The sequence below is a fragment of the Dryobates pubescens genome, chromosome 18 (assembly GCF_014839835.1).
Source record: "Dryobates pubescens isolate bDryPub1 chromosome 18, bDryPub1.pri, whole genome shotgun sequence".
NCBI lineage: Eukaryota > Metazoa > Chordata > Aves > Piciformes > Picidae > Dryobates > Dryobates pubescens.
This window is the reverse complement of record NC_071629.1, coordinates 4,933,240-4,954,074: the sequence shown is the minus strand read 5'-3', so window position 1 is coordinate 4,954,074 and position 20,835 is coordinate 4,933,240. Positions and strand designations below refer to the sequence as shown.

Below are 20,835 nucleotides of genomic sequence, written 5' to 3'. Positions count from 1 at the left end.
GATCATTGAGTCCAACCTATCACCCAGCACCATCTAATCAGCTAAACCATGGCACCAAGTGCCTCATCCAGTCTCTTCCTAAACACCTCCAGTGATGGTGACTCCACCACCTCCCTGGGCAGCACATTCCAATGGCCAATCTCTCTTTCTATAAAGAACTTTCTCCTCACCTCCAGCCTAAACCTCCCCTGGCACAGCTTGAGACTGTGTCCTCTTGTTCTGGTGCTGGGTGCCTGGGAGAAGAGACCAACCCCCAGGTGGCTACAACCTCCCTTCAGGGAGTTGTAGAGAGCAAGAAGGTCTCCCCTGAGCCTCCTCTTCTCCAGGCTAAGCAACCCCAGCTCCCTCAGCCTCTCCTCACAGGGCTTGTGCTTCAAGCAACATGTCCTCCCTCTCTTCCTCACTCCAGTTCAGTCCTAGATTAGGATGCTGAAGCCATAAATTCCAGAGAATAACGCTTTGGGCCTGTAAATAAACCTGTGGGTCTGGTGTGACAGTAGCAGCAGAATGCTCACAGTAGCACAGTAACCAAACGTGGAGGCCACCTGGAAGCTTGGCACAGCTGTGGTTCACTACAGCAAACCAAAACCAACCCAACCCAACCCAAAAATCAGTCCAACAGGAAGCAGGGAGCTGAGGGTGTGAAAACTCCAAGAAAGAATGCTGGAGGGGCAGAGGGTGCTGAGGAGTAGGCTTCAGCTTGCAAAGACAACTGTGTGCTTCATCTACTTTCAATAATGCTTCATTCTTTGATCCATGTCAGTCTGACCACCAGGGAACAAGCCACTCCTATGCTTCTGCATCTGACCAACTGACCACAGCATGGATATGCCCAGCAAGGAGCCACTTAGCAAGAGCTTCAACAAGCCATCAGGACCCCACTCCAGCTGATTCTGAGCTCTGGCAATGCGAACGGAGACAGCGTATGGAGAAGTTCCATTTCTGCCTTGTGTTTTCTTCTCCTCCTGCTGGAAAACAGAAATATCAAACCCACACACTTTGTGCTTCCTCCAAATAAGCAAACAAAAGACAATACAAGTCCATTCTGTACTTAAATGGAAGCATTTGAAGCCAAGCACAGATTTTAGGCTCAGGACCTGAACTCTGGAAATCCGTTTTTCTCAGGGCAACGTTGCAAGACCCTGGGGAGGGGGGCAGCAGCTGAGGATCCACCTACATTTCTTCCCAGTGCTTGATCACTATGGAAGACCTTTCACTTCCTCATGGAGAGCTGTGCCACAGGACATGCAGAACGTGAGAACTACCAGTTTGCCTTCAGCATATGAAAGAGAAGGACTCTGATCCCTGAGGGGAAAAGAATGTGCCCATTGTTACCAACTCCCACTGAAGAACTTCCCAGGGAGGAGATGGGAGTTCATCCACGCTGCCAGCCCAGAGAGGAGGGTCTGGCCAGGATGCTCAGTGGACTCTCTGTGCCTGCAGCAAAGCTTTATGAGCCAACACACCAAGTGCTTAGCCCAAGGGCCGGATTCTGCTCTGAGCTGTTGCGTTTACACAGCGTGTACGAACTGGATGAAGTCCCCAGACACTGCCCCACCAAAGCACCTCAGCTCTGGAATCAATACAGCTCAGCCCTGACTGAGCCCAGAAGTGCCATGACAGAGGTGAGTCCTGACTCTTAGAATGCTCCTAAACACCCCACAGCTGCTCCAACACAAAACCATGTCAGGTTTTTCAGAGGAGGGAAAGGCTCCAACCAGCCTTGTAGGTAGCTCCACACATCTCCAAGCCTCTAGTGAGGAAAACATTGCTGCTGGTACTGCACAAACAAGGAATGGTCACCATTAGGTAGTTAAATCTGGCCCGGTAGAGTGCAGACAATGGATTGGATAGAATAGAATAGAATAGAATAGAATAGAATAGAATAGAATAGAATAGAATAGGAGTTAGCCAGGTTGGAAAAGACCTTTGAGATCATCAAGTCCAACCTATCACCCAGCACCATCTAACCAACGAAACCATGGCACCAAGCACCCCAGCCAGTCTCTTCCTAAACACTTCCAGTGATGGTGACTCCACCACCTCCCTGGGCAGCACATTCCAAAGGCCAATCTCTCTTTCTATGAAGAACTTCTTCCTCACCTCCAGCCTAAACCTCCCCTGACACAGCTTGAGACTGTGTCCTCTTGTTCTGGTGCTGGGTGCCTGGGAGAAGAGACCAACCCCCACCTGGCTACAACCTCCCTTCAGGGAGTTGTAGAGAGCAAGAAGGTCTCCCCTGAGCCTCCCCTTCTCCAGGCTAAGCAACCCCAGCTCCCTCAGCCTCTCCTCACAGGGCTGTGCTCCAAACCCCTCCCCAGCTTTGTTGCCCTTCTCTGGACACCTTCCAGCACCTCAACATCTTTCCTAACCTGAGGGGCCCCAGAACTGGACACAGGACTCAAGGGGTGGCCTAACCAGTGCAGAGAGTGCTCTGCACCAACCCAGGGCATGCTGTTGGTGAGGACTCTGAGGCTTCCTGGGTGCTGTGGGGGTTCAGAGGCACCAACACACCTCACAAAGGGCCATTTTTTCCACAGCCTGATGTGGGTTTTCCATTTGCCAGATGTAAATGGCCAGCACGAGCCTCTAAAAATAGCTGCCTGTCTTTAGCTGCACTTCACAGACCTCTCCCAAAGGAATCCATTGGATGTCTAATGCCTGTCAGACATTTCTCTCTTCTAATCAGTCCTTATTGACTGAGGCTTTTACAAACTGCAGGGCTCTGGTTCAAGCACAAATGCATTTTTCAGCTGCCTGTTGCTCTGCAAGGTGGATATCTGCCCTCTGTTACCATCACCTGAACTGACACCTCACACTCCCACTTCCATCCCCCCCCCCAGTTTCTGTTTCCTGTCCTACACCTGATTTTTTATTCTCATAAATTCTCCTCCTTGCCCAGACAACCTCCTGGCAAGTGCACAAACCAGCTCAACAGGCTTAATTGCTTTGGTTACTGTTTAATTAATACAAGTCCAACACAGCAATTCTTGACATTTATCATGCATTCCTCATGCTTGTCTTCTCACCCTGCTGACTGATGGGAACCTGCCACACCATCACACTTCAGAAGAGCTGGCAGGCCTTGTCATGCCAGAGTGAAGAGCAAGGCAGTCAAACACACAGAGAAGGCTTTTCTGGCTGCCCTGAGTGAGAGGTTTCACACCACAGGTCTCTCCTCATCAAGAGGCAACCTGCTCTGGGTAGCCCTGTTTTAGCAGGGAGGCTGGACTAGATGATCTCCAGAGGTCACTTCCATCCCCCCACAGAATCATAGAATGGTTTGAGTTGGAAAGGACCTCCAAAAGTCATCTAGTCCAAGCCCCCTGCAGTCAGCAGGGACATCCTTTACTAGAGCAGGTTGCTCAGAGCCTTGTCCAGCCTGACCTTGAAAAGCTCCAGGGATGAGGCCTCAACTATCTGCTCCAGTGTTCCACCACCCTCATGGCAAAGAACTTGTTCCTAACATCCAATCTAAATCTCCTCTAATTTCAAGCCATTGTCCCTTGTCCTATCCCTGCAGGCCTTTGCAAAGAGTCCCTCTGCAGCCTTCTTGTAGCTCTCTTCAGGTACTGGCAGGCTGCTATTAGGTCTCCCTGGAGCCTTCTCTTCTGCAGGCTGCACAACCCCAGCTCCCTCAGCCTGTCCATGCAGCAGAGCTGTTCCAGCCCCTGATCATTTTTGTGGCCCTCCTCTGGATCTGCAGCATCAGGTCCATGTCCTTCTTGTGTTGAGGGCTTCAGAGCTGGCCACAGTACTGCAGGTGAGGTCTCACCAGAGCAGAGTGGCAGCATCACCTCTCTCCAACTGCTGGCCAGGCTTCTTTTGATGCAGCCTAGGATGAGATTTGCCTTCTGGGCTGCAAGCACACACTGTTGGCTCATGTCCAGCTTCTCATGCACCAGCACCCCCAGGTCTGATTCTGAAAGACTGCTCTCAATGTCATCATCCCCCAGCCTGGATTGGTATCTAGGATTGCCCTGACCTGGGATTCTGTGGACAGCTCAGAAATCAGGCAACACAGCAGCTCAAAAAAAGACAATCAAAGCCACAAGCAAGTAAGTAAGGCTGGAAGGGCAGCAAAGTTGTGGGGAATATTGATCTGGTTTGGAGAAGACTGGGAGGGAGTGCTGTGCTTCTGGGGAGAATGATGCAGTCTTCCCTCACCCTTGATTCACTGAGCACTAATTATCCAACACAACTTCTCTTCCCCAGGCCTTCATACTGCCAGATACTGCTGCTCAGGAGGACAAGAACACAGCCCAGCCAGGCAAGGGACAGCACACATGGACCCTTGTGCTCTCCCCACAAACAAAACTGGCACCAGCTCTTCACTGAGTGCTCCTCATGTGAGCGAGAGGTAAAACCACACTCTGAATGCCTGAACTCCTCAAAGGACTATTTTTTACCTCTGGCATTTTTCTGGCCTTTCAAGCTAATCTCACAGCCCCACACAGCTGGAAGGCTTCCTTCAGCAACGCTGGAAAAGGGCACAGGCAGACAGCCCAGACCATGTGGCTAGCTGAAATGGAAGTGAAAAACTGATTAGCAGCCTCAGAAACCAGCAAAAGAGGTGAAATGTGCATTAAGAAATGCTACAAGGACAATTTATCTCAATCTTCCATCTCATGATACCCACTCAGTATGCCAGAGGGGAAAGGACCAATTTTCTGCAGTAATTTGAACCCTGGGCTCACAGAGAAGCTGCCTTGAAGAGCTCCCACCACCCCAAAGGACCAGAGGGGCTGGCAAACATCTGTGGGGCGGTGCAGTCATCTCTCCTCACAGGTTATGCCACCCCCAACTCTCACACCAGGGATGCCTTCATTCATGACTAAGCCCCTGGCAAAGCCCAAGGGTTGAGAAAATTCCTGGGGTTTGTATTCCAGGTGAGTTAAGGAGACACAGAGGAAAACATGCCTCATGAAGACCACCTGACCACAGCACCCAAGGGTGCCAGGAAGCAACACTGGTGAGCACTGGGCTCAGCACAGCTGCAGGACAGGGGTGACAGGCTGTGGTTGAGCTCTGCACCTCAGTGATACAGATGGCATCATGCAGCATGTCTCCAGCATAAGACTCACCTTAATCACTCAGACAGGAATAACTGGTTTCAGAGCAAACAGCCAAAGGGTCACAGACACAGAGAAGATCTACCAAGGAGGAAATGCTGCCACGGCCCTTTGGTCCACCACGAATCAAAAGCCCACTGTGGAGGCTGGCTGCTGCGACATCCACATGGATTTCAGACCAACTAGTGTCTAAATCAAACCACCACTGCAAAGCTGAATTGCTCAGCACCACCCTGGAGTGTTCTGAAGTGGAGGGAATGAAGGAGAGACTGCTGAGAGACTGCTGAGAGTCACAGAGCGAGGGGAACACCGCCCAGCTCTGCAGGCACTGGTGCCACAGGGGAAGGTGGTGCCATTTTTCCTGCACTTGGGGATTCAGCAGCCCTTAAACTCTTCAGAGGAGGGTTTTCCAAGGGCAGTGCATGGGGCTGCTCTCCTTCCAAACATTAAGAACCAAAGCTGCTGGACACTTGGCCCTGTAGCAGAGCATGCCGAGGCTGCCAATGAGCACAGGGATGGCAGTGCCAGGTGAGCTGTGGCAGCTGGGTGTCATGGCAGGGACTAGGGCTGGAATTCAAGCAGCTGGAATTCCAAGGAAACAGGGTGAGGCTCAGAGGAGGCTCTGTCTGCTGCACCTAGTTATGTACCTATTTATATCATCATCACATGGAGACTTGGATCCATCCCAGCTGCCAGGAGCCACTTCCAGCCCATGCCATGCCAAGCAGCACCACCTGGGAGCCTCCCAAGCACCCTCAACCAGACCAGCAGCAGGACACCCCAAAACCACCCACAGTGCAGAGCACCATTAGGTGGTGCTTCCCTTTTTCTAACAGCTTGCCCCAATCCAGGTGACAAGGCTTAGAGATGGTGCCCAGGGTGGTGGTGGAAGCCTCATCCCTGGAGGTTTTTGCAGCTAGGCTGGATGTGGCTCTGAGCAACCTGATCTAGTGTGAGGTGTCCCTGCCCATGGCCGAGGGGTTGGAACTGGATGATCCTTGAGGTCCCTTCCAACCCTAACGATTCTATGATTCCATGGTGATTAAAAGACCCTTTGAAAAACAACCCCCCCAAAAAAGCTGAGCCATGGAACACCAGTGAATGTTCTCCTTCGGGAGGTGCGAGCTGTGGAGGAGAGGCCGAGCACCCTCCTGCCCTCCGGGGGGTATGAAGCGGCTGGTCGGCAAGGACAAGGCAGAGCCGCACGAATCCTCGCTGAGCTTGAGGCCACCCGGAGCTCCCCGGCGCGGAGCGCAGCCGCGCAGGCTTTTGGCACGGCCGCTCAGGCGTAAGCGGCAGCAGGGTGTGCTCCAAGAGCCGCGGCTCCCCGCTGGACAAGCAGTACGAAAGCAGGGAAAACAAACACGAAAACAACAGCCTCTTATCCGGGGCAGAGCATTAGCAATCCCCACAGAGATATCTTATGATCCGCAGAGCCATCAGACGCATCCCGTTCCAGCCTTCCCAGGCAGGGGCAAGGCGAGGGGAAGCCGAGCGCTGGCGGCCGCTGCAGCGGGGCGAGCGGAGCCAGCGGCTCCGTTCCCCGGGACTCGGTGATTTCAGAGTTTCCTTCGATAAGGGCGCAGGCAGGGGGCCAGATGACTCACACGCGGTGCAAGGGCAAGACTTGCGAGCAGCTTAGGAGTGACTCGAAGCGGTTCAGCGTGGGGAGGAAGCCGCATCCCTCCTGCTCCAGGGCTGGGAGCCGCTGCCAGCAAGCAGTGGGACAGTCCCGCACCAGCCAGCAGCGCCCGGTGGCTCCCTGAGCACCTTAACTCAACCGGCGCTGCGATGTTCCAAACCCATCCACCCTGCACAGCACTGTTGGCTCAGCTTTGCTGAGAGCTACCCCATTCCTGGGCACCTCTGTAAGCCCCACATCCCACAAGGACTTGTCGGTCTGGCTCTTGCCTCCTCCGCGGAGGGTCTGCCAACGTCCTGCAGGTCCCCAGTTCATCACTTGATGCCACAGGAGAAACTTGTCCCTTATTTTCCATCTTCACAGCCACGAGTTTCAGCAACATTAATAAAATCACTCTTGTCTTAAAAATATCTAGCCTCAGCACTTCATAATCAGACTTGTCTGGAGGAACAGGATAAAGAATGAAATGGAGAGGGAACAGACTGCAGAGAGCAGAGGGAACAGACTGCAGAGAGCAACCTGAATTCCGAGCTTATGCCTGTAAACTTTATCTCACTCTCCTCAGCTGCTCTTATCGTCATTAGAACAACTCGTGACTGCACATTCACGGAGAATTCGGTGACAACAAAGGCCACCAGCCACAAAGGGAGCGTTTGGCCGTGCCCCAGAAAAGGCAGCATGACCTGGGGATCGCTGCTCCCCAAGGAGGAGCTGGGCTGACAGCCGTCGGCAGCCTGCAAGGCAAAACAAAGGCGGGTGCGGAAAAGTCCCCCAAACAAAGATCAGGAGTTTCCAAAGGCTTTTTTCCTTCACACACATCAGAAACTCAAACAGAAGGTTTACACATTGGGATCATTCATTTAGTGTTTTTGTAAGAAAAATGGAATCACAGAGTCACTAAGGTCAGAGAGGACTTTTAAGATCATGGAGTCCAGCCATCACCCAACTCCCATGACCACTAAACTGCACCCTGAAGCACCACATCCACAGGCTTCTTGAACACCTCCAGGGACAGTGACTCCACCACCTCCCTGGGCAGCCTGTTCCAATGCCTCACCACTCTCAGTAAATATTTTTTTGCTAATGTCCAATCTAAACCTCCTCTGGCATAACTCAAACCCATTTCCTCTTGTCCTTTTGCTGGGTGCTTGGGAGAAGAGACCAACACCAGCCTCACTACCACCTCCTGTCGGGTACCTGTAGGGAGCAGTAAGATCTCCCCTCAGCCTTCTCTTCTCCAGACTAAACAATTCCAGCTTCCTCAGCTGCAGCTCCTATGCCATGCCCTCCAAACCCCTCATGTCTCATCGCTCTTCCCTGGACACACTCCAGGACCTCAATGTCTTCCCTACACTTTGGTGCCCAGAATCGAACCCAGCACTCAAGCAGTGGCCTCACCAGCGCCAAGTACAGAGGCACAATCACTTCCCTACTCCTGCTGAGCATTGTTTTTGATAGAGGTTGGCCTCCTTGGCCACCTGGGCACACTGCTGGATCATGTTCAGCCAGCTGCCCTCCCTCCCCCCCAGATCCTTTTCCACCGGGCAGCTTTCCAGCCACTCTGCCCCAAGCTTGTAGAGTTGCTTGGGGTTGTTGTGAACAAAGTGCAGGGCCCAGCAGTTCTTCACACTGCACAGAACCTCTGTTCTTCTGCTAGCTACTGCTGAGGGACTGTGCTCCTGGCACCACTTAGAGCTCCAGCAGCACACTGTGCTGCAGCCCAGCATCCATCACGGGCTCTTGTCCCTTTCCCTGCTTAATGAACAAACTATTGCAGACCAAATCTATAGCTGGGCAGCAGAGATGGCTTCTAGAGTCGTCTTCTCCAGGCAGGTACAACATGGCAGAGAGCTGAGGAGCAGCATGGCCAGGACTGTGCCATGGGGAGGTTAACTGGTTCCATGCCGTGGCACAGATGAGTGCGGACACCACTGCAGCCCCACAGAGCCAGGCTGGCACACAGCAGGAGAGAAGCCACCAATGAAAAGCTTATGGGCAAGCATGGACACCATGTCTGTAGTCACCAGTGTGCTACCCACAAAATTAATTAAAATATTCCAAAAATTTCTCAAGAAAAAAGGCAGAAAAGCTGAGTCTTCAGATGGTGACTCAAGAGGAAACTCTTTGGTCAGCAGCAGTGCTGCTTTGAGCCCATGGGCTGTCAGACACATTACAAAACATGGATAACACCCACATCCTCCCAGGGAAGGAGCCAGGAAAGGACACAGAAGATGGATGAAATGCTCTCTCTGCATGTCTCATGTGTGGCAAAGAAGAAAAAATATACTTAAACACATGAAAACAGCTTAACCTCTTGTCCTGGCTCTTTGTGCTGATGTCTGCAGGCCCGTTCTCAGGAAGCATATCGGGATGCTGATCAGGGTGGAAAAGCCATCACCAAACACTGCACATTGGTTTGGTTTAAGGTGGACCAGGGCTGGTCCACAGCCTCTTCCCTAGCCCCTGTATTGGCAGGAAGAGGGCTGGCAGCAGATGCCAGCTGATACTCCTGGCTTGGGCTTCTGTCAGCAAACCCAGCCCTGAGCACCCATTGTGTGGGTGACAAGGACAGCGAGGGAGCAGCTGTAATCAGCAGAAGCCAGCAGTTCCTGGGGAGGAGGCTGGGATCCCCAATGACCCAGCCTGGGGGACAGGCCTGGCTTCCAGAGCTGGTAGCCTGCCCCAGGACTCCCACCATCCATAGAGCTTGGCACCAGACAGCTTGCAACAGAGCCACTGCTATGCAGCCACGCTGTCCTGCGACCAAGTCCAGCGTGCCAGCCACAGGGCAAAGCAAACACAACGCTGCCAATGTGCAGGGCAAGCACATTGCCCCAACCTGGAGCAAGATCTAACACACACATACACCAATGGGGCCCAAAGAGAGGGGCAAGATAGGCTCACAACTGCAGCAAGCAGATACTGTGCATGTTCCATGTCCTTCCTGCCTGCATGTGAGGATACAGCTTTGGTGGCTGGGGGGGAGGGCTGGCTTTTGGAAGGGTTTTTTCTTCTTTTGTGCTATTGTTTTCTAGTTTCTGGTTAGAGCATGTCTGGTTTAGATTTGCACCAACATGGGGCTCTACACTCTGTGCACAGAGCCTACAGCCCAGGAAAATCATAGAATCAACCAGCTTGGAAAAGACCTCAGAGATCATCAAGTCCAACCTGTTACCTAACACCTCCTGACAACTAAACCATGGCTCCAAGTGCCACATCCAACCCTTTTTTGAACACCTCCAGGGATGGTGACTCCACCACCTCCCTGGGCAGCACACTCCACTGGCCAGTTACTCTTTCTGCGAAGAACTTTCTCCTCACCTCCAGCCTAAACTTCCCCTGGTGCAGCTTGAGACTGTGTCCTCTTGTTCTGGTGCTGGTTGCCTGGGAGAAGAGACCAACCCCAACCTGGCTACAACCTCCCTTCAGGGAGTTGTAGAGAGCAAGAAGGTCTCCCCTGAGCCCCCTCAAAATGAGCTGCTTCACTGCCAGGGGGAGTGACAGAGGCAGCAGCCAGCTGAAGCCCCCTGCGCCCACGGACAGACAGAAACTTTCTGCAGGTTGAGCATCGCTGCAGAGCTGCTGCTGGGGCTGGGGAATTTGAACTCCCACTGCAGCCAATGGCAGAAACACACAGAGGAAAAAAGGTTGTGATTTTTTGCCAGTGGCAGGAGTCCTGTTTGGTGGATGTCATTACACACAGGGATGGCAGGGTGCTCCCAGGATCGCTTCTGTAAATGGCAGTGTGTGTCAGCAGCACTGCAGAATCATAGAATCAATAACCTTGGAAGAGACCTCAAAGATCATCAAGTCCAACCTGTCACCCAACACCTCATGACTACTAAACCATGGCACCAAGTGCCACGTCCAACCCCTTTTTGAACACCTCCAGGCCCTGTTCTCTCTCCCACACACAGCTTGTCTACTCAAGGTCTCTGTGAACAGTTTCCAGGCAGGTATTCCTAATACCACTTTGCTGTAAGACACTGCAAACCATGGCCTGCAAGCTGTAGTGCAGTGGTGCTCAGGAGCATGTAGGTCTCCAAATCCCTCAAGAAGACATTTTCATTGTTACTGCATGCTTCTCTTCTGCAGAGAATCCTGGTTCCTGGCTAAATCAGTATGCCTTCCACATCTGTAACTCACTGAGTGTAACTGGTTTAGGCCTGGAAGGTGTCTAAGTCCATTTCCCTAAAGCAACTGACTGTTTTTAAGCTGGATGTAGGTCTGAAGTCTTTCCAGACAATTAGAGCTGAGAAGTTAGGAGAACATCTTAAGGTATCAGCAATAAGTGGAGCCCTTTACTGGATGAAACCCCTGGTGAGGATAGAGAAGACCAGCAAGGAGCAGACAAGGAGAATACATTATTGCTGGAGGAGAATGATGTACTTTCCAGCAAGTCATTTTTCCCCTGCTGAAGTCCAGAAAGAGCTTAGCACGAGCTGCTACAGCATAGTGTGTTCTGGGAGTGAGGGGGAAGGTGTCCCTGTGGCAGTGAGCCACATGTGAAGAGCTGGCCCAAGGCAGCTCCACCCAGTGCCACCAGCATGGGTGGAAAAGCAGGTCCCCAGTTAAACAAAAGACTTCAGTGGGAAAGCATTAGGAGAAAACCACCAGACCTGTATCTGCATTTCTCCTCTGTGATGCTTTCCTCAACATCCTTCAGCTGGAAGGTGACTGGTGAGGCAGTGGGGCTGATACCTGTCTGGACTCAGCCCTGCTCCAGGCAGGAGTGTTCCATCACTTGTTGCATCTGCAGCTGCAAGCTGAGGATCCCCCTAAGCCTGTGTAATGCATCTCCCAATGCAGGGATGGCAGGTTGGCCAAGCTAATGAGCCCCCAAGCTCCTGTTCAGCTGCTTATACCCAGCTAAGGCCAAATCTTTGTTGTGAGAGCAATGCCTACTGGTACAAGGTCAGGTCAAGGCTTGGGCACCGACTGTTGCTGGTGGGCAGCATAAGCAAAGTGCAGGGATACAACCAGAGGAGAAAGAAGAGGATGGGCCAATTTTTAAGCAGTCAGACTTGTTCAGCAGCAGCTGCATGACTGAGCTGGGCACACGAGCAGCTCTTCGCACTCCCTTGGCCAGTGGCATCAGAGAAACTGCTTATGCGAGTCTTGTTTGGGCTCCAGAGCCCCCTGGTTATACTGAGCAGCTTAACAAGCAGCTTTCCACGAGACAGAAGGCCTCTGTGCAGCCACACGGAGGATTTCTCTGCACATCTTCATTAATGTGCCATATGCTGGCTCACAACTGAGCTGTCTTTGTGGGACAGGATATTTTTAATGCCAGCGCCGCGATGCCAAGCCCTGCCGGGAGCGCAGAGCTAATGTTTGCCTGGAAAGCCACAGCCTTTCCTGCACCAACAGAAGGGCACACATGGGACAGGCTCCTTCCTCTTCCTCCTTTTCCACAGGGGGCTTTAGGTTTGCTCTGACACAGGCCAAAAAAAAAAAAAGCCCTGTATCTGGCTGTAACACAATGTAAACCAGACTCAAGCCTTTGTCTCCAGGCTCTACATAGAATCAATAGAATTGTCAGGGTTGGAAGGGACCTCAAGGATCAGCCAGTTCCAACCCCCTTGCCATGGGCAGGGGCACCTCACACTGCAGCAGGTTGCTCACAGCCACATCTAGCCTGGCCTTAAAAACCTCCAGGCATGAGGCTTCCACCACCTCTCTAGGCTACCTGATCCAGTCTCTCATCATCTTCATGGGGAAGAACTTCTTCCTAACATCCAAGCTGAATCTACTCACTTCTAGTTTTGTTCCATTCCCCCCAGTCCTACCACTCCCTGACACCCTGAAAAGTCCCTCCCCAGCTTTCTTGTAGCCCCCTTCAGAAACTGGAAGGCCACAATAAGGTCTCCTCGGAGCCTTGTCTTCTGCAGACTGAACAGCCCATGGGGTCTCTGCAGAACTGGCCAGACCAGGACACTCAGGGTGGTTCTAACCTCATTATAATCCTGCATTCTGCTTGCTACCCTCCAAACCATTTAGCTCCCAAGCACCACCTCCAACAACAGCACAGAAACTTGTGGAGAACAGGTCTGACATACTGAGGACCACAGAGTTCCCCTAAGCTGACAGCAATGTTTCCCCACACCAGACCTGCAGGTGGAGAGAGACAGCGGGACCGTCCCTGGGTCCCCCACTCAACCTCATCCTCAGGCAAGTGCCCACCCAATCCCTTCTGCTGCAGCCTGCTGTGTGCTTTGCAGGCACAGACACCTCTGCACATTCCTGCAGCATGCTCTCCTTCCAGGACAAACCACTTGCACTGCCTGGGGAGGCTGGTTAAGTGACATGCAAACTCCGAGGCAATCTGCAAAGCTTTATGCAGTGCAGAAATCAAGTTCCAAACCACGTATGCAACGTCTGCATAAGGACTCAAAGCTCTTGCAGCTTCAAAGGATGGTTTACACCCTTGCAGTGCTTGCAGATTAATAAAAAGAGCCTCAATTTGACATTTCTCAGACTCCATTTGCTACATAATTGGCGAGGGAAGATCAAAGAGCAGGGGGAAACGGATGGGTTTGCATTACCACACACACTGCAGAGCGCAGCGAGGAGAGGTTCCAAAACACACACAACATACTGAGCCACAGACAGAAAATGCTGTACAGAAGCCATTCTTAGCCCAGCTATGATCCTACACAGTCACCTACTTGTGACATCCTTGCCTGTGGCCTTGTGCACGCAGTGAGTCTTGCCTGTGGCACCAGCGCTGGCCACCAGGCTGTGAGCACCGGGACACAAACAAGCTGATGCCGGCGCCAAACCCTCGGTGACGGGGTACCTTGCTGCCCACACTGGGCTCTGACCAGCCTGAGGGGTCAGACGCCACCTCAAGGGGCAGAGGGATGCCAGCCTGGTGTGCTCTGAGAGAGGAAGACCTTGCAGCTTCCATGAGGGCCAGCATGGAGTGCTGAGCTTGGCTTCTCAGGACCCTTGGCCTGAGGAGTGCTGAGGAAAACTGTCACAGATGAAGAGAGCAGCTGGCTACCCAGCCCTAGGGAGGAAGGCAAACCTCCCAGCCCCTCTCTCTCCCTCCCTGGCCAGGGCCAGGCCATGAGGAGGCTTCAGCACTGCCAGCACAACGTATGGGGCCGGCGCTGTCACTTGGCACCACCAGAGACTCTGCATGCTCCTGGCACGAGAAAGAGGGGCTGCAGCCAACGGCACAACACAAATAACTCACCCTTACTGCTGCAAAGTCATTTGCTATCACTGACTTTCACACCCAAGATTACCACAAATGAACAATATTTTTCTCTGCTTTAGACAGTTTAATTTCTCATTTGGCACAACTTCACACTCAGCCATCCTATGGCATCCCACCTACAGCCAGCTGCTGGTGGCTTTTCTGGCACTGGCAGCCTCTTACAGAGACAGCGACATGACTGTGACTGCACGAGGACCCACGTCAGGATGTGGGGGGCTGCACAGTGCTCAGGAGGGTGTCTTATTTATCTCACACAATTGTGTTTATCTCTCAGCTGGGAACATGTCAGAGTCAGGTGGGTGTGGTAGAACCCATTGCTCTTAATCACTCGAAAGGCAAGAGGAGTTTAAGGCACTGAACGACACCCCTCATTTGGGTGCACAGCTCCCCACTTCAGACAAAGCCCTGAAGTAAGAGCTGCTCTGCAGAAGTGGAATCCAAGGCATGCAGCAGACCAAGGGAGCTGAAGTTCTCCTTTGCAGAGCAGGACAGCATGACTAAACCCAGGAGCACACACCTTCCTGTTTGCGTGGGCTGGGGCAGATGGTGAGGGGCTTTCTGCAGCCCCCTGACAAGCCTCCTCCGACGCGTGCGCTCTGGAGCGCACAAAACACAGCTGCCGCTGGCAGCCCTCCTGGAGCCCACTCCCAACCCCAGCTAACCTGTGTGGGAGCTGCTCTGGCTCTGCCCCACCACAAACCCAGCACAGGCAGGGCTTTCCAGGGACGGCTTCCAGTGTTGGCCCCTGGACAACAGCACTGGGCAGAGCTCTCCTTCCTGCTTCTCCGTGCAGAGGAGCGAGAGGCAGGGAAGCCCTGCTGCCTGGGAAAGCATTTACCCACTGCCCAGGCTGCGCTTCCAGCCCCTCCCGGGCTGGGGAAGTTCAGCTTCTCATTAGAACCACGCAGAGAAGCTGAAGTTGGCAGACTCCTGCAGAGGAGCAGCAGCTCATAAGCAGATGATTCTTCCCCAAAGCCCACATGCCCTCACCCTGGGTCCTCACTGCCCTTGTCTCCCCACCTAGGAGCACAGAAGTGGCAGATCTGGCTCAGCAGCCAGTGGGAGCAATGTTCCCAAGCTGTGTCAACAGACAAGGCTCCCTTGGCAGTGACTGCCCCTGGCAGATCTCCATGCCATGGCATCTCCAACGAACAACAGACTCGCCTCTCCTCCTCTCTGGGATAGCAAGTGGGCACCTACACATAAGGTCCCACCAAGCCTTCACTTATCTCCCTAAGGAAGCACTGCTCATGTGTGCCATACATGGGAATCCCTTTGGGAAAGGCATTAAATGACCCCTTGCTCAGACCAGTAGGAATTCTCTGAGGAAGGGCCCAGGTCACAGTGAGCCTTTGGACTGCTGGTATAAACACCAGTACATGAACCTGGAATAAAGATGTGGCTGCCTTAAAACTGCTCCCTGCAGCCAGGTCACACTTACAGTGATTCACTGACCATCACCCAGGATGGGATTAAAACTGGGAAAATGGGAGTGTGTGCATTTGTAACAGGAGTGATCCACGTCATTAAACCAGCACAGCACACTCCATGCTCACTTGAGACGTGTTTAAACTCAACCTCATGTACTACACTGCTACACATACAAATCGTGGTGAATCAAATCTACAAGCAAAAGGGCTACCAAAGCAGCCCCAAATCTCCCCAGATCTCAACTAGAAGTCACTGAAATAGCACTTACTACCTGCTGGATGCCTAGCTTGTGCTGCTGGCACAGTCAAGTGATACCAAGAGGGTTTCTTCTTTTCTAACCTCTAGAAACTGTGATGGAACACTCCTAATATTTATACTACCCAGCAGATTGGCTGAGACAACCTTAACTGGCTGGACACTTTCCACAAGAGCACTGCCAGCAACCAAGAACAGAACACCACACGTGCTCCTCGTATCACAGGCAACTCAAAAACCTCCCTCCTCACCCAGAGCACAAACTGAAGGTCCTGCAGCGCTCCACATAAAGCTGTGCTCACTTTTTCCCCTATTACACAGAATCACAGAATGCTTTAGGTTGGAAGGGACCCAGTCCAACCCCCCCTACAGTCAGCAGGGGACATCTCTGACTGGAGCAAGTTGCAACCTGACCTGGGATGTTTCCAGGGATGGGGCACCCAGCAGCTCTCTGGGCAACGTGGGACAGTGTCTCACCACTCTCAGGGTAAAAATATTCTCCCCTCTATCTAGTTTGAATCTCATTTTAGTTTCACACCATCAGCCCTTGTCCTGTCACAACAGTCCCTGATGAAAAGTCTGTCCCCATCTTTCTTACAGGCCCCTCTAAAGTACAGAAAGGCTGCAATAAAGTCTCCTTGGAGCCTTCTCTCCTCCAGGCTGACCAACCCAAACTCTCTCAGCCTACCCTCGCAGCAGAGGGGTTCCAACCCTCGCATCACTTCTGTGGCCTCCTCTGGACCTGCTCCAAACAGGTTAATGTCCCTTGTGCTGAAGACAAATGTAAAACCAAAGACAACTCAGAGCAGTCTCCTGATTTTTTCAGTCTATGTGGGCTGTGTTTATGGCAGAGCATGTAAATCACAGCAGACCCCATTTCCCTGCAGTGGGGGAACCGCTCCTCTTTCCTTGGGAGCCGGTGTGAAGCGCTGCTGACTCGCACAATTCACGTGGATGTGTTGTTTGCACCCAGCCTGTGCTGCTCTGAGGCTTTTGTTCAGCAGTTTCCATCACGGTGGCGGCTGCAGAGCTCGCCAGCTGGAGACAGCAGGTGCTGGACGGCTCCGGGGGCCGGAGCAAAATGGGGGCTTGATTTGCTTTAAATCTCCTGGTGGAGTTTATCCATTTATTCACCAGCATGCACACTGACAACATCCACATCTGTAACACCACCAGAGGTCTGTGCTCCGCCCTGTGAGTCAGTACCTTGGGAAGGTTTGGCCGAGGGCTGAAGTGTGCCAGGGACAGGGTACGGCAGGGGGGCAGGACCTCTTGCACAGATGACAGGTCCAACCCAGGATAATTAACCCTCTGGCCCTGACAAAGGGATCTCACTCTCTCTCCTGGTGGGAATATCAGCGCTTTCGATTCTCAGCTGCTGAGGGCCAGATGCATCCCACAGCACTGCCCAGGGGCAGAAACAGCCATCAACTACCTCTGATTTACCAGCCATCAGCCCAAGCAGCTTTGGGCACGCAGAGTGAGCAGCCCCAAATTCCCTTCCAGGGAATCCTGGGCAGGATTCAGAAAAGAAGCTCGAGAATTGTTTTCAAATCATCTGTTACCTGAAGGGGAAGGGGTGAGTCCAAGGGGGCTGAGGGAAGCCCGGGGTGGGTCCTGTCCACAGCTCTCTTCCCAGCCACGTCCAGCAGCCTGCCCCTGCCTCACTCTTAAACAGAACCCAGCACAAAACCACCCCCACAGCATTTCAGGGAAGAAATGCGGGGTTTTGCAGTCCTAAGGGGTTAGCTGTGCTGTCTGGGTGGACTCAGTTTCCTTCTACTTCTCCCCTTCCTCTTTGGCCAGCCTCGCTGGGATGCATCTGCTGACCCAGCAAAATCCCCTCACATCCCTGCTCTGAGCACAGCTCAGGGCTTTGGAAACATCAAAAATAGAAACAGTTTTGAGCAAAGCCATGAAGCACACACACACAAAAAAAGCAAAGTCTTTGTATTATCAAGCAGGCCTGTTAAAATCCCTTTGGTTTTCATGTTGCTTGGGGGGGTGGGGGGTGGTTTGGGGTGTTTTTTTTGGTTGGTTTTGGGGCAGAGATTTGGGGTGGTTTGGTGGGGTGGGGTTTTTTTTGTAGCACATTATAGGGTCTTGCAGCTCTGTGATGTCTGCTCTCTCAGTCACACTAGCTTTTGTCTTTGCTGTTTTCCAGATGGGCAGACATGGGCTATTCCAGCCACAGCCTCGATAACAAGGAAGCTCTGAATTATTTGTAACAAAAGGGCAGCAGCTAACCCGATTAATACCAACTGAAAACCAACCAGCTGGCAAGAGAAACAGCGTATGAGCAGAGCCTGCCCTGCTGATGTTGTCATTTGCCTTCACTGGGCCTGATGCAGCTGCCCTGCTGTCATGCCCTTCTGGCCACATTGTAATGCACATCTATAAAAGCAGAGAAGACATGAAATATGACATGAAATATGACACAAGGAAAGCTATCTGCAGCGCTTGGGGGGGGGGGAATGAATTCTAAACAGAAGGAGAGGTCATTGCAGAGTTATCCACACAGGACTGTGTGGTTTCAGGTGGCATAACCTGGCCCAGGTACCTCTGATGGTCTGGGTTGGTATTTCTGAGCAAGGGACTCCCTCAAAGTCGCTGAAATCGACATTTAATCGGGAAAAGCTCTCATAGCCCCTAAAAAAAGGCAAAGAAAGGACCGCGGGCTATCTTTGGTGGTGCCCTCTCAACCTCACATCAGCCGCCCCAGGGAAGCGGGGCTGGGTGAGGAGTGACCCGTGCTGGCCTGGCCATGCTCCACCCGTTCCCTGGTGAAGCAAAATAACGGAGCACTTTCCCCAAACAGGATATTATTTGCCTTAAACGAAGGTGGTGCCTGTGAAAGCTCCACCGGCTCAGCAGCTGGCGCCCTGTGATGCCGGTGGTGTCAGCCCAGCTCACTCAGATGATGGAGTTCGATGTCCCCACGCAATGCCAGCTCTGGATGAACACCCAGGCACGGCAGAAGGCAGAGCTTGGTGCCCCTGGCCTGCCAGTCCGCCCCGAAGCGATGTCAGTGACAAAGGCAGCTGCCAAGCACTGGGGCAAGGGGACATGAAGCTCCGCAGAAGCCAAGCTGAAGGTGGGCTTCCAAAACCACGTCTGCAGGATGGTGTTCCGTAAGGAGAAATCCTGCTCAGCCCAGCGCAGAGGCGCCGGGTGCTGCCGGAGCAGCCCCGGAGAGGCCCCATCCCCGGACCACCTCCGGCACATCGCCAGCACAGGCGGCGAAGGGCAGGACACGGCCCCCGATCCCCGACCGATCCCCAGGCTGGAGGCCGCCGAGCCCCCGGCCGACCCCCGCCGGCGGCGCCGCTCACCCCGTATGGCGGCGATGAGCGCGTTGCCGTCCTTGATCACCTCCTTGATGAACTTGTTGGTCCGCTCCAGCTCCTGCTCGTAGCACTTGAGCCGCTCTCGGAAGTCGGGGCTGTCCAGGTAGCAGTCGCTGAACTCCAGCGGCGGGTGCCCCATGGCTCCGCTGCCGCTCCTCCCGCCGCCGGCCCCGCCGCGATGCTGCGGGGCGGACACGGTTACCCCGCCCTGCCCCGGCCCCCGGAGCCCCGCACCGCGGCCATGCCGCCGCCCCACCCCACCGGCACCGCCCCGCCGGCACCGGCACCGCCCCGGACTGGCCCCGCAGGCACGGGCGGAGCCTGCCCCGGCCCACGGCCGCTCCCCCGGCCCGTCCGCCTGCGCCGGGCCGGCAACGGGACCACCGGGATCGCCGAGCTGCGGGGCTGGGCAGGGCGCTGGATGAGGCGACCCCCGCCCTCCCCCGCTTCCGGCCGCCCGCCGCTGCCGGGAGCTGTAGTTCAGGGAGTCATGGAGACGTGGAACGGCTTGGGTGGGACGGCACCGTTAGAGGTCACCGAGTGCAGCCCCTGCAGTGAGCAGAGCCCCGTCCAGCCTGACCTGGAATGGTTCCAGGGATGAGGCAAATGCCACCCCTCTGGGCAGCCTGGGCCAGGGCCTCACCACCCTCAGCATAAAACGATGTCTTCCTTCCATTCAGTCTAAATCTCCCTCTCTTATTTCAAAACCATCACGGCTCGTCTTCTCACAACGGGCCCTGATAAAAAGTCTGTCCCCGTTTCTATTCCAGAGGAACTCCAGCCCTTCAGTCACTTCAGTGGGCTCCTCTGGTCCACCACTCCAGCAGGTCCATGCCTGGAGGCACAGAGGACTCCAAGAGGACTCCTGACCTGGACCCAGCACTGCAGCTGGGGTCTCAGCAGAGTGGGGCAGAATCCTCCCCATCACCTGCTGCCAATGCTGCTGGGGATGCAGCCCAGAACACGGTTGGCTTCTGGGCTGTGAGTGCACTTTGCTGGAGAATGTCCAGCATTTCATTCACCAGCACCACCAAGTCCTTCTCCACAGGGCTGCTCTCCAGCTCTTCATCTCCTGCCTGTGTTGATACTCGGGATATCCTGACCCAGGTGCAGGACCATGCATCTGGCCTTGTTGAAACCCATGAGGGTCACATGGGACTACTTCTCTGAATGGATTCTGTCCCTCAGGCATATCAACCACACCACTCAGCTCAGTGTCATCTGCAAACTTGCTGAGAGTGCCTCGATCCCACTGTCTGTGTTGTCGATGCAGATATTAAACAGCACTGGCCCCAGACCAGACCCCTGAGGGATACCACTGATCTCCCTGGCAGTGATCTCCATGTGACTGTTGACCACTACCTTCTGGATGCAACCATCCAATTCCTCATCCACCAAACAGCATCCCCATCCAACCCATCTCTCCCCAGTTTGGAGAGGAGGACGTTGTGAGGGACCGAATCAAAGTCCAAGCAGGTAACAGCTTTTGCTGTCCCCTTGCCCACTGCTGTAGTCACTCCATAAGAGAAGGTCAGCAGGTCGGTCAGGCAGGACTTGCTCATCCTGAAGCTGTTCTGGCTGGCCCCAGCCACCTCATTGTCCTCCGTGTGCATCCTTCCAGGAGGATCCGCTGCAGCAGCACCCAGGTGTTTCTCCATTACTGCTCAGTCTGTGCTGCTCCTCGCTGGCGAGGACACAAAGGGGACACGGAACGGGCTCAGAGGGGACACATAAGGGACAGGGGGACGGGCGGGCGGGCCACGCCGGCCGGGCTCGGCGAGGGCGCCGCCTGCCGGCGGGGCCGAGTCGGAGAAGGCGGCCCCGCGGCCCCCGCGTTGCCACGGACGCCCTGGCGGCGCGGGA

General features: G+C 53.9%; 1 protein-coding gene across 1 annotated transcript in view; it reads right to left on the bottom strand.

Moving 5' to 3' along the window:
• OPHN1 (oligophrenin 1) overlaps positions 1 to 19,195 on the bottom strand; it is a 76,946-nt gene extending 57,751 nt beyond the window's left edge. Inside the window, exon 1 of the mRNA XM_054169449.1 lies at positions 18,958 to 19,195. Coding sequence (XP_054025424.1) covers positions 18,958 to 19,111 — 154 coding nt within the window. The 5' untranslated portion in view covers positions 19,112 to 19,195. The remainder of the gene's footprint in view (positions 1 to 18,957) is intronic.
• Between the last annotated feature and the right edge of the window lie 1,640 nt (positions 19,196 to 20,835).